Raw genomic sequence first — 14,465 nt, forward strand, 5'->3', positions numbered from 1 at the left:
CTGTATTGGAGACTTCCTCCTAAAATGAGGAGACTCAGGCTGCAAGTTCTAATGTTTACAATATTTTATTGTCCTTAGAAAGTATTGAGGCAGCTGATAAATATATATATTTATGAGCTAGCTGTAAATGGTGGCTGGGGCTAATTTTGTACCAAGTTGCCATACTCAGGCTGTTGTACCTGGGGGATGAGATGCAGCTCAGCTCCACTCTGCCCTCTCTTCATTCTCCCCCTCTTCTCACATGTTGGCATATGAGCTGCTGAAGCTCATTTTCCTGATTCAGAAGGGCTGTGCCCACTCAGTTGTTCTCATTTCATTTTTCCAGCTATTATACAAACACCTTATTAACACCAAACCATCTATTATCTTTTCCAATAATTATTTAGTTTTCCATCTAGCATTGAAGAACCTACTGTGCAAGAACTAGGATCTCACTTAATGCCACTTCTCATTGTTTTTCACAGGACTAGTCAGCTCATTCTCCTCTTCCTCCCGCTCCCTACACCCGCAGAGATGATGAACACAGGAGATGTCTTCCCACATGGAAGGACATCTTCAGCCCCCGTTTAGCGTGACCTGGCCTGGTTCTCGTTTAACCAAAAGCAGCAAAATGAAGAAGTGATGCTCAGGACCCAGACTGCTCACATCGCAGAGCGTTTCTGAACTCTCTACTCTGAGATGAGCAGACAGTAAAGTGCTTTGCTCACTCACAAGGCGAGCACTCCAACTGCAGTCACGCATCCCTGCACTCGGCACTGCCTTCTGGTTCCTCAATTTCACACTTTGCTAGAAGCACAGAGCAGCAGCGAGTTTCAATTACTCACATCTAAAACACTTATCAATACTGGCGAGCCTCAACTGCGACATTTGGAACTCTGCTTCTGACACAGAGGCTGCATCCTTTTGAATTTGTTACCGCTGCCTGGTTATTGCTATTTTGACCACCACTTCTCCATCCTAAAGAGATATGTTAAGGGAGGAACATGGCAACCGACACATCGTTTACTACAAATAACACAAGCAGTAGCTTTCCTCAGCAAAGGAAAGAAACGTTTTTCCCTTTAACCTTAGAAGAAACGAAACGCATCCCCTGCTGCCCTAAGTAATGGCAGAAAGGACCCTTTGAAAATACTAAGAGCTCGCTGTGTTTATTCACACCCACAGAAATCACATTCGTTTGACACGTGCACGAATGGATTAACAACCACAAATGGCGAGCGACTCGGTAAACTTCAACTCTGCAGAGTGAACTCATTTTTTGGCCTGTCAGCTCTGTTAGCATCACATGCATTGCCTGAGAAAACGGGAGATCATCTGAGGGAGCACAGTCATACAAGGAATCACTCCAGCAGCTCCTGAGCTGCAATAGCAGCAGTAACATGGACCAACCTCAGCCCCGCAACCTTTTCTACATCAACACACGCACTTACAGTCACGGTCCAACTCGCTCCCTGCTTGCATCCAGAAGCAGCTCACAACCAGGAACACTCGGGGCCTTTTTTCTTATTTGATAGCATCAAGGACGGCTCAGCTCCAAATCTTTCCTCAATTCTTTTCCTCTAATATGAAGAAATGACTTTTAGTAACGTATATACTGTCAGCAGAGACCCAAGGACTGTGCATATGATCACGTTCGCGGGCTTCTTGCAGTTATGGCTCCTATTACATATAAAGCAGATATGCTCGCCTCAGGTGCAGCAAGGCGGGAACGGGGCCGCCCCGTGCGCCGCAGCCGTTGGGGCGGACGGCGGGAGAGGCACGCGCCGCCGGCCCACCAACCCGCCGCTCTGATTGGCCGAGCGGTGCGCGAGGCCGCCAGCTGATCGGTCGGGCCCGCCCCAACCGGAGGCTCCGCGCTCTCGGTTCAAACGTCCGTGCGGAGCTGCAGAGACCGCCTCAGAGCATCTCAGATGAGTTCCGCCCGTCGACGGGGCGGGGCGGTCCCCCGCTGCCGAGATGGGCTCCGGAAACAAGGTACCGCGGCCGAGGCCCCTCCTCCCCGGCGCCGTAACGCTCGCTCGGCCCCGTCCCTCCCGTCTCCCCGCTTCTCTCCGCAGGAGAACCGTCCCGACGCGCCGCTGCGGACTCCCCCGAAGCAGGCGGGCTGCTGTCAGCCGCTCGCCACGCCCCCCAAGCCCGGGGCGGCCCTTCCCGCCGAGCCCTGGACGCCCACCGCTAACCTGAAGCTGCTGATCAGAGCCGCCAGCCTCGAGATCCGCTGCCGCGAGCGGAGCCGGTCTCAGGTACCCGTGGGCCGTTTGCTTTGCCTCTCGGCAGCGGGCCATGCGAGGCCGTCCCTCGCAGCCCTCCCGCCGGCAGGAAAGCTCCTTAACGTCTCTACACCGGACTCTCGTCTCGCTCTGCGTAGGAGCACTCACCGGGAGACGAGCGAGGAAGGGCTCCGACGACGCGCAGGGAGAAGAGCCTGGGATCCCTGTGCCGCAGATTCCTGGCTCGGTACCCCGATTACCCCAGCGCTGAGGAGAACTACTGCATTTGCCTCGATGAAGTAGCTGAGGAGCTCAGTAAGTTGGTGGATGTGCTATTGCACGAGCCCATCGAGCACCCTGACATCGTGCCATACTCTGTCGCAGCCGGAACACTTAAACCCTCCACCTCCTCACTCCTCCCACAGTTCTTTTAAACCAGCTTCTCCAGCGTGCTGAACTTAGCAAATAAACTTAACATTTGTGGAGAGCACAAGTAAACCTGTTGGTTTGTAGGGTTTTTTTTTGACATGGAAATGATGGCTTAGAGTCCAAATCGCTAACACAAAGCTGAAGCTTTCCTGCTGTCAGAATGGTGAAATTCCAATATTCTGCTGTTTTATGAAGCCCATCATAGTTACGAACCACACTGCTGTAACGGTGTTTGAATTGTTACAGCAAACTGTAGGAGAGCACCTAAAAGACAATTATAAAGCAATTGTGTAGCAGGAGTTTCCAAGAACGTTTCGTTTCTGCCTTTCATTTCTGCAGAGTGTGAACGCAGACGTATCTATGACATTGTGCATGTGTTGGAGAGCCTGCACATGCTGAGCCGCCTTGCCCAAAACAAATACATCTGGCACGGGAGGCATAACCTTGCCAAAACCCTGCAGACCTTGAAGAAAGCTGGAGAAGAGAACAAATACATGCTCCTAATTGAGACGATCAAGAAAAGAGAGTACAAGGATGAGTTTGATTTGGATGGGAAAAGAAGTGAAGAAGTGGTAAGATCTTTCAGCACCAGTGAGCAAACAGAAATGTGTTCCGTGGAGCACCCAGGAATGGAGTTCCGTGCTGGTAAGGTTTCCCTGTAACGCCAAGAACAACATGCACTCATGATGATGAATATCTATAACAAATAGATAAATCACAGGGTAGGTGATAGGAGAGATGCATGGGAATATATCACAGTTTGATAGTCAGATGTGGCATCCACCTGATTTCCCAATGCTAGCTGTGTAGAAACTCAATTCTGGGCTCAGTGCTGGCCCTGCCTAGTTGTTGTGTTGTTTGTTCTCATCCTTGTTGCTGACAAATTTCTACAGCGTTATACAAATGTTTGTGGCTGGCATGTCACTTGATGCTTTAATCCTCTTTTCCTGTCTGCTGCAGCCTCTGTAAATAGCAAGAAAGACAAATCTCTGCGACTGATGAGTCAGAAATTTGTGATGCTGTTTCTTGTATCAACCCCACAAATAATAAGCCTTGAAGTCGCTGCTGAAATCTTAATTGTAGATCAGTTGGAAGTCTCTGATAAAAGCAAGTTTAAAAGTAAGTAAAAGGCTGCTGTTCCCATCTGCTTCTTGATCCTTCTCTAAAATCAAGTGTGAGCTAAATGAGCAAATCTGGTACAAGGCTGCAGTGTGAAGTGCTGTCACCTTCACCTTGCAGTGTTGGAACCTCCAAAGCAACGATCGATGGAAGCCTAAAGAAATACTGTCCAAGTCCTTAAAGATTAAGCACATGAGGAAGCGAAACCCAATGCTGTAACTGCCAATTGTTTCTTCATTATTTTACCCTTCTTTCAGTTCCCTGTGCATTTCCTCCCCATTCATATGTAAAGGTGCTTCGAGGTCTAGGCTTGGGTGTTCTAATAGTTGAGAACATGTGCTTGCTCTTGAGGGATCAACAATTCATCTCGCGTTTCCTTCTTAATTATACTTTTCTTTGGTTCTCAAGCTTACCTTTTATTTTTTATTCTTTTCTTTTGCATGAAATAGTACAAATGCAACAAAAAAGCTGTCATGTCTGTGATGTTAAGTCATAACACACCAAAACAGTTCTCGTAAATGAAGACTTGTCCTTTCAACCGCTAAAAATACACCACAGCTTTTGTAATCAGATCAGTTGTAGCTCGTTATTAAAAATTGCTCTGCTTTACATGCATTTGTTTCAGCCAAAATCAGGAGGGTTTACGACATAGCAAATGTTCTCAGCAGCCTTCAGCTTATCAAGAAGCTTTACATCACAGAGGAGAGAGGCAGAAAACCAGCATTTATATGGACAGGACCTGAAGTCACACCAAACACCCAGGGTACATATGTGTCACTTTCTTTTGTTTTGCTGATGGCTGTGACTCCTCTGTTTTCACTCCCAGAAAGCTGTGAACCGAAATACCGAGTAAAAGCAGCACCAAGTCCTCCACACGCACCTCACTGCACTTGGTTCTCAGCAGCACAGCAATTCTTGGAGTAGCACATATGAGCCACACAGTATAGAGCCACACAGAATATGTTCTTATTCTGAGACTCCCATTTCCATTTCTACCACTGCTGATGCTTCAGTAGTTATAAGCCAGGCTCAAGTAATTGCTTTTAATTACTGCATATGTGACTACATATATATCATACAGACCCTTCTGTTTGTTCTGCCTTCTAACTACAAAGCTTGAAACAACACCTGCAGCCTGCAGCTCACATATTTCAGAATCCACCGCCACCGTACAGCAATGTGCCAAAAATCTTTTTCCTTCAAGAGGAAAGCAACACTTCACTCGGCATCTATCCGTGATAAAGTTACTTAAAAGTACAGAAAGCGACAGAAGGAAGATCCAATCTGCTCCAACCAGTCCACTTAAAATAAGCACAAGTACATAGCTGCAAACTGTATCTGTCCATCTCTTTCTAGTCATGTTTTTCTCTTGTATGTGTAGTCTTGTATTAGACATGCAGGCTGGCCACCCTACGATAGAAGATGTGGATGGGTCGATACGCCTCTTTACAACAACTACATTTGAAAATAAGAAAGCAACAAGATGTGGGGAAATGAAATGTATGTCGTCTGTAAATCTTGAGGCCTTAAAAGAATAATAGCAAAAACAAATCTAAATTAATCTGTATTCAAAGAAGAAGCTCTGCAATTAGTGGCAATAACGGTAGAAATAACACAGTCTGAAGGTAGTATTTCACTTAAACGTTTTGAGACATTATCAGTTATGTTCCTTTTTTGTTTTCTCCCTTGAAGCAGGTACAGATGAAAATGTATCAGTGCTCAGCTTGCAGCAGTCCCTTGGCATCAGCTGGAAGGACCACCAAAGTAAGTTTGCACATGTTGTGTTTGGAAGCTTTTGGTCACTGGCTGTTAAGTTTAATCTATACTTATTTGGAGTTGGGCAGTGATCTGCAAAAACCCTGTCACCTCTGACTGTACGCTATTTTTTCCACTTAGAGTTTTCTGTTCAGAAAAACACAGATAGAACTGGAAATCTGGGATATTAGAAGTAAAAAATCCCAGCCAGGTGAAATACATCAAAAAGATCAGAATAAGCACAACAGAAAAGACATCCTACAACATTTTTGGAGATATTTGTTGAATTGGACAACAGTTTTCCAGTGTATCAGCATTTGAAATGCAATAACACAGCAGTTTAATTCTACTATCTAAAAAGGCTCAAAAGATGGGACACTGGAGAGTATTAAATGAAGTTACAAGACAGGGAAATATATTGAGTTAGATGTATTATTCTAGAAAAGCTATTGTGAAACGATAAACGTCAAGCTGAATCCTTCATGCTAGCAAAATCAAGCCCAGAAAATTTAACAAGTTGTAGCATAATTATTCTTCTCTATAAAAGCATTGGCATCTTGCCATTTGGATGAATACAGAACTTCCTTCAATTTTACATTTTTGCTAATACAGCTGCTATTAAAAATGAATAAGCAATTAAAAGAATAGAGTTGTCCTTATCTTATGTTGTGAATTAATGAAAAACCCTAGGCTCTGTGACTGAATACAGTTTAACCAGTACTATCCAGACACAGTTTTAAGAAGGAATTTGACTCATATTTCAGCCTGGAGTGGAGAGAGCTCAGGGGAGACCTGAGAGAGGCCTTTTAGAATCCAAAGTGGAGCCATAACAAACAAGGGGAAACAATTTTGTCAACTGGAAACCCATTGTATGTGCATACTAGCAAGTCCATTGTTGTTATGCTTTCATCTTGTTCAGGAATTTTATCTAACGGCTTGTATTAATTCTAATGTATTTATTCTAATGGCTTGTATTATTGTAATAATTTATATTAAAGCAGAAGTGAAATTATGCTAATAACACTGACTTTGCATGCCATCCCAAACGCTGTAAATTACTGCGTGTGTACAGTTTCAGGAAGTAAAGCTGTGCCAACTGACATGCAGAGTCTTAGAGAAAAAAATGATTTTGCCATTTCAGATGGTGACTCAAGATTGCAAAGCTCTTACATAAGTAAAAATAGCACTACAAATACAGTTTATCAGTGGCCCAGAAACAGCACCAAAGAGGTCAAACAGAAAAGGATAAAGAGTTAACAAGAAAGTGATAACTTAAGTTTCAGCTGTTTCTAAGTCTGCATAATGCCTCTCTGTTTATGTGGCAGGTCCCGTACTGGGAAGCTATGAAGATTTTTAATGAAAGAACAGTGATAATTATTCCCTTAACGAAAGACAAACACGGATTTTAAATACAAGTAACAAGCGTAGGTACCGTAAGAGTAACAGAAGAAAATACCTTGAGAATTACTACTGGCAATTCCCATTTCATGAGCTCAAAATAAAGACAATTAAGAAAATTGCTGTTTACAGAGTCACATCTACTTATGTTTTCCATGTAGGCTGAGATAATAGGAATGGCAATACTATCAGAGCAGCCTTGATTCAGTGAAAGTTGTGACACACAAAGCCTTAGGTATTTCAGAGCATGGTTGCAGAAGTAGTAAGTCAACAAGCTTAGACCTATTTTCCACTTGACTTCCCCACCCTTACCAAGCTGTCAGCTTCTGCACATTATGCCCACTTCTGCAGTCTTTACTGTCAAATCCAAAGTAATAGAAGAGTTTTCTAATGTAGTAGTTTTTAAGGTAAATAATGTAAATAACTTCCTTGCATGTCAAACCAGGCACGCTCCAAAAAGCTGTTAAAACCATTAAAACACAGCATAGTGTTACAAGGTACTTTGCGAATCTTTGTTCCTTGTCTAGCCTAGAACTCCAAAAACATTTAAAATAATAAAAGTTTTCAAGAACCATAAGGATTCAATGAACATACACTGGTGGCAACCTTGATAATGGCTATTTCTAAACAGTTGTGTTCCTTGAAGACCTATAGGTGTTCTTTTTTTAATAGCACTAAGAAAACTTTTTTTAAAGCTTCAGCCAAGAAACAAATATTCTACCATCAGAGAACGCAATTTTCACTATTTTTTCTCATAGAATAAACTTTCATGAGAAGTGGTCAAACTTCTCATGACTAAGCTTCCATCTCTTTCTGCTACGCCTTCTGATATTAACTATGTAATGTCACAATGCTGATCTCAGATTTTAGCATAGGCATACGCTGCAAGAGCACAGCCATGTTAAACTTTTCCATCAGATCTTTCTGCTGATTCAGTCTTATCAAAGACTACATTTTGATGGCTATTTATTGTGCGACTCTAAGTAAGATTTGACTTTTTCTTATTAGAGTCTAAGTTTGAAGAAGGAATAACCAACCAAGGGACTTGAAACTTCTTGATGTCACATATCGGCAGGACACTGATACAGCAAAACTATTAGCTGCTGGAGTCATTTGAATTAATAGAACCCCAAATTCAGTTCCCTGAATCATATCCTTACTTTGTTTTGTTTTTGGAGCAAAATAATCAGTTTGACTCAAACATTCCAAAACTTGATTTGATATAAACTGCTCTTCCAAAATGCAGTTGGATAGATGGTATTGCATCCGAACCATTTGTCCATTTTTTCCATGTGCAAGAACTGAATTTTTAAGGACTGATTCAAAAAGTTTGTTACAGATGTCAGTTTATTGAAGATGTCACTTAATTACATCTTCCCCCACTTCAGCTGAGTCTCAGTCTTTCATCCAGTGGTCATAGACATATGAAAAAAACTATAAAACACAGATTACTCCTCAGGAGTTGTTCATCACAATATGTGACGTGGTCTTTTCAGAAGCAGGAACAAGTATCTGTCGGGATCTGTTGGGAAATGGCTGCAGGAGCAGGGAAGTCACGGTGATATGTACGAGCACAGTTTGCACTGCAGCACAGACTATATGCTCATGGAAAGGTATTAGATGTTGATAGGAGGTCATGATGCTCCTGGGCCAAGTGACAAACAACTCAAAGCGGACATGAACTGCTTCAGCTGAGCAACCCAAGCTGCCAAGACATCTATGGGAAACTTCTGTGATTATGTTATTCACCACCAGTTTAATAGCCCTAAATGTCTGTGCTCCTCAGTGTTCCATTGATTTCCAGTGTCCTACAGACATACAATATTCCTCAGGCTTCTTTCACTCATCTTTACTTTTTTTCTCTAAAAAATCTGGGTATGATTGCACAAGAAAGACTGGAAAAAAAATTATTTGTATTTCACACACAGAGACCTCTAAAGCTTCTTTCTTTTTTGCTGTTTTTAGGATATCAGCTTTCATGTCAGCAAGGTGGTCAGGTTAGCTTAAACCATTATGCTCAACAGTTGTACAGAAAAATAGGAATTTCCTCTGTTACGGAACTTTAGAATTCTCCATTAAACACAGTCAAGCTAAACATCTCAGCTGCTTTTTTAGTTAATGGAAGAAGATGGGACTCCCCAGAGGGTAATTCAACCTATTGGTAGGCTTCTAGCCCGCTCACTCCCTTCACAACAGGGTGAAATAAACAGGATGACTCGTTGCCTCTACTGCTGCTTAATCTTGCATGGATTGCAGGAGCACCCTTGCTGACTTGAATGTCTGGATTACATTTAGACATGGAAATGAAAATGGAAATTGTCTGTTACCTGAGTCTCCTCTGATTCAACAACAGACCCAGATATCTAAAAATATAAGTTATTTATCTATTTTGTGTGAATAATTTCCAAATAAAATATAGTTTGTGTCTTGGGAAGGGAACCACCCAATTATGTGCTCTGCTTCACAGAGCAGCTTGGGAACTGCATCAGTTTATCATAAAAGAGACCCAAACCTGCCCCTTTCCCACTCCCTTTGTTAGCATTTTAAATAGTTGTGTAGTCTGGCTGCCTCTCCTAGTGACTGAAAAGGAAAAGTCTCTTCCATAGACTAAAGAGACACCCACTGGTTTTAGTGAGAAGCTTCTCCTCCAGATGAAATATACTCCGGTGAGTTTAATTCTTTCCTGGTGAAGAGATAATATGCAATGCTTAGCTGAAAAGATGAAGGAAGTTGCAGAACTCATTCAGCATTTACCATATGTGTTTCTGAAGCCACTGCTGATACACCTGCACATCAAAATTAGCATCACCAAAGTAGCTGTGTTATTGCAGATGTACGCAGCTGTCCCTCAAAGAAAGATCACTGGGCACCTCACTATTATTTTCCTCCTTGAGGATGCTCCCAATTCTGAAAATATTATCAACGTTTTTGAGGATGCTTTAAGGAATCATAGCTGAACTAAAGGGAAGCAAGGTCCAGATACGTAATCTCAGCCTCTGTGCTACTTAATGGTAGCACTACTCATGAATAATGTTTCTTTCTCTCTTAGCTATATGGTCATCACACACCTCATCTCTGCAGGTAAACTGTTACAGAGGAGAGGATGACTGTAATCAATCACACCACAGTCACCTACTTCATCCTCTTGGGACTGACGGATTGCCCGAAACTACAGCACCCTCTCTTTGTGATGATTCTGCTAATCTATGTCATCACCCTGCTGGGCAACCTCGGCATGATCAGCTTGATCACAGTTGACTTCCAGCTGCAAACACCCATGTATTTCTTCCTCCTTAATTTGTCCATTGTGGATCTCTGCTATTCTTCTGTTTTTATTCCGAGGATGCTGGTAAACATCTTAGTGGAGATTAAGACTATTTCTTACTCAGAATGTCTTGCCCAGCATTTTTCATTTGTTCTGTTTGTGACCACAGAAGGATTTCTGCTGGCTGCGATGGCTTATGACCGCTACATTGCTATATGCAACCCACTGCTTTATACCTCTCTTATGGCCAGGAGAGTCTGTGTTTGCTTGGTGACTGGGTCATATTTAGGTGGACTCTGTAACTCATTGGTACATACTTGTGGCTTACTGAAATTGTCCTTCTGTGGCCCTAATACCATCAATCACTTTTTTTGTGACACAAACCCACTGCTACAACTCACTTGCTCTGATAACCATCTCAATGAACTAGTTTATGAATTTTATTTGAACATTTAAATTTTGAATGAACATTTAATGATTAACATTTAATGAACAACAATGAACATTTAAAAATTGACTATGTGTTTATGTGGTCTCCAATATTGACTTTTTCTGAATAATCCCTTAAAAATCAAAATGAAATCACACTGGACAGACCCAAGAGAAAGTGAAGCCACGTGCTGGTGTCTATGGCTTTCTGTAGAGCATCCTTTACCTCCTTGTTCCTCCAGCTGTAGATGAGGGGGTTCAGCACAGGGATCACCACAGTGTAGAACAATGACGCAATTTTGTCTGTGTCCAGAGAGAAACTGCTGACTGGTCGCAAATACATGAAGACAACGGTTCCGTGGAACAAGGAGACAGCCACCAGGTGAGAGGTGCAGGTGGAAAAGGCCTTGTATTTCTTCTCAGTGGAGCGGAACCTCAGCACAGTCAGAATAATGAAAATATACGAGATGAGGATGGCAATGATGCTGCTCATCAGAAAAAAGCTGCCGGTAATGAAAACCAGCAGCTCATTGAGGGCGATACTGGAAGAAGAAATCTGGAAGAGCGGGCTGTTATCACAGAAGAAATGCTTCACCACATTTGAAGAGCAAAAGATAGTTTCAGCAATATATTCAGTAATAATACTCAAGATATTGAGTGTGGGGATAAATAACTCCCAAGGATGGTACTTCACAAAGAAATAGTAGAGATGATAGTATATTTTGAGTAGTTCTATATAGATAGGATACAAATAAAACAAAAGAGAAGATGGCACACCTTCAGGATGTCAAGGCTCGCAGGGGACTCCACGTGGGAGGGATCTCCAAGAAGAGATCCTTCCCTGGTGGTGGTCAGCCCTTAAGTGGGGTTTGGGAGAGGTGGAGCCAGGCTCCACCCCTTCCAATCACACAGGTATATCACCTTCACCTGAGGCCCCATGGCTGACTCAGTGCTCACCTCAGGTAACCAATCAGTGGTTCAGGTCGTGACTCAGCAGTTCCCATACACTCCACCCCTTCACAACGTGAACCACTGATCAAGTAACCGTAAGGTGAGCTCCCCTTGATACAGAGACCCAATACATCACGACGCTTACATAATTGCCCGTCGCAACACATGTTGATTTAATCCGAGATGGGTGATCATTGGCGCATCAGTTGAACTCTTCTTTGGGCCAGTGCTCAGTGGTATCTACTGGAAGCATGCCATCACACAGTGCAGGTCCATCTTATGTGTCATCAGTCCTGGTTAGACCATCACCAGACGCTGCACATGGTCTTATGGCAACTCTGGAACACTGCAGCATTGTTTGGTTCCTTCTGGTGACTCATAGGCTTATCGGAAGTAATATAAGTGTTTCAGAGGTACCAAGAGGGGAAGATCCGCTCTCCAGGTTAAGATACAGGCTGTATTCCTGTCTTGGGTTAACAGTTCAGCTTGTACAGGGGCATGCCCTGGCTGCCTGTACCATACTCTCTGACCCCATGTCTGTGGCTGTACGACTATATCAGGCACCAAAGGGGGTGTCCTGATCTGCCACAGAGACATGATAGGGGTCCCCTTAGCAATAAAGGCTGGAGTGTTAACCATTATTTCAGTAGGCCATGTACCAATTACCGGAGGGGCTACCGAACCCCCCACCTCCAATAATCTCCCCCAAGGTGCAAGTAGGCCGCACCATCATGGTCCTACCTGCACCTTCCAGGGCCATTTTATTTTATTGGTACCTGGTTTTAGGTCCTCAGGGGCAGGGAGCAGAAGATTGTTTTCACGGCCAATCTGAGGTCTCACCTCATTATCGGTACTCGTAATTTGGATCCTAAGTGAGGAGGCCCATGTTGTCTGTAACATTTTCAAGGCACTGGGTCTGCCGTCTCTAGGTCTTTCATTCAGGTCCCGCAGGGTCTCGTGGAATCTCTTTGTCCAACCCTGCAGGGACTGAGAGTCTGTCTTCAGGGCAGCCTTGAGAATACCATTGTAACGTTCGATAAGGCCTGCCCCCATTGGATTATATGGCAGGTGGAATCGCCACTCAATGTTATTTTCTTCTGCCCAGCGTTGTATCACTGCACCTGTGAAATGACTTCCTTGGTCGCTCTCGATGACTTGCGGTGTCCTGTAGGAAGCCATCAGCCTTGTGAGTGCCTTTATAGTGTATGCCTGGTTGGCTTTTGGTACTGGATAGGCCTGCATTAGCCCACTCGCGGTGTCGACACAGGTTAGGGCATATCTCGCCCTCTCAGACCGAGGGAGGGGCCCAATATAATCAACCTGCCACCGCTGTAGAGGATTGTGTCCACTAGCAAGATGGGCTGTAGTTTCAGGCAACGACCTCGGTCTTATCTTAGAGCAGGCATCACAGTCTCAGCATACTTGAGCGATGTCCGATAGTTGTACGGGCAGTCCTCACGCTTTAGCGGCTGCCCACATGGTCTTCTGCCCAGCATGCCGCAGCTTTTGATGTAGCCAGTAAGCGATATTCTCAGATGGCGAGTTCTCAACCCATCTAACTCGGTGTTGAAGCCAGTGTGTCGGCTTCATCATTTCCTGGTGACTGTAGGGGTAGATGACCAGAAACATGGTAGACACGTACAGTTCTGTGTTTAACTGCGTTCCATATGCCTAACCACATATCTTTGCCCCAGATCGGTCGGGAGTGGATAGTCCAATCCTGGGTGGCCCACTGTGCGATCCACAGAGTGAGCCCCCGATACACAGCTCAACTATCTGTGCAAATATTCAGGATACCATCACCAGGTTCTTTGCTTATAACCATCCACACCGCCTGCAGCTCTGCCCACTGGCTGCTTTGACCATCCCCCTCTTCAAACCATATTGTGACTGTGGCAGGATGGTACGCTACTGCTCTCCACTTACTTGGGTTGCCCTTGCTGGACCCATCCGTGTACCAGGCATCTTCAGGGATAGGATATTTTCCTTCCTGGACAGGACTCTTCCGTGGTGGAGCAACCAAAGTTTGTTTCGGTGCATCACTATGATACGTTACTGGGCCAAGAATCTTCTGGAGCTCTTCTTTCAACGGTGAGGAAGACAGACTACTCCTCTGACTGAGATAGGCGACCCATCATGCCACTGTCTGCGCCTGGGCCACCCCTGTCTTAGGAAGGTGGGTCAGATCTCTTACCCACCCCCGTATTGGCAACGTAGTCTTGACTATAACTTCATCCGTTTGGGTTATTGGCTCTTCCGCTTGTAATGCGGAATAGGCAGCCAATAACTGTTTTTCAGTCATACTATATCTTTCCTCTGCTCCATGCCACACCTGAGACCAAAATCCAATGGGGGTCCAAACAGAACTCTGACGTTGCTACAGGCCCCAGCCAAAGCCATCTTGAGTTATGTGGACATCTAGCTCAGCTGGGAGGGTAGGATCAAATATACCCAGTGCCTGGGCTTGTTTAACCGCCTGTTTCGCCTGTTGGAAAGCATCCTGTTCTGTTCTCCCCCAGTCCCATAATTGTCCCTTTTTGGTAAGTCTATATAAAGGTCTCAGCAGCTGCGCCAAATGAGGTATAAAGGAACGCCAATATCTCAATATACCTAGGAACTCCTGCAGCTGCTTTGGTGTTGTAGGGACTGGAAATGCTTGAACCTTATCTACGATGGCATCAGGTAACACTTTGGTCTTTCCTGACCATTCTACCCCTAGAAATTTTACGGACAGTCCTGGACCTTGCACTTTTTGAGGATTGATAGCCCATCCTCTTTCACTTAGGTAGGCAGTTAATGAATCTGCTGCCTCCCCTACTGCTTCCAGTGAGTCGGATGTTAACAGGAGGTCATCAATATAGTGGTATAGGTTCACATTGTTTGGTTTTCTCCAATCAGCCAGGTCACGT

At 44.2% G+C, this 14,465-nt stretch overlaps 1 protein-coding gene across 1 annotated transcript; it reads left to right on the forward strand.

Moving 5' to 3' along the window:
- Positions 1-10,014: 10,014 nt before the first annotated feature.
- Positions 10,015-10,632, forward strand: LOC136060812 (olfactory receptor 5J3-like). The gene has a single exon (XM_065755609.1). The coding sequence runs from the start codon at positions 10,015-10,017 to the stop codon at positions 10,630-10,632; it is 618 nt and encodes a 205-aa protein (XP_065611681.1).
- Positions 10,633-14,465: the final 3,833 nt, after the last annotated feature.

The sequence above is a fragment of the Cyrtonyx montezumae genome, unplaced genomic scaffold (assembly GCF_038088225.1).
Source record: "Cyrtonyx montezumae isolate F1298 unplaced genomic scaffold, pur_monq_1.0 scaffold_10, whole genome shotgun sequence".
NCBI lineage: Eukaryota > Metazoa > Chordata > Aves > Galliformes > Odontophoridae > Cyrtonyx > Cyrtonyx montezumae.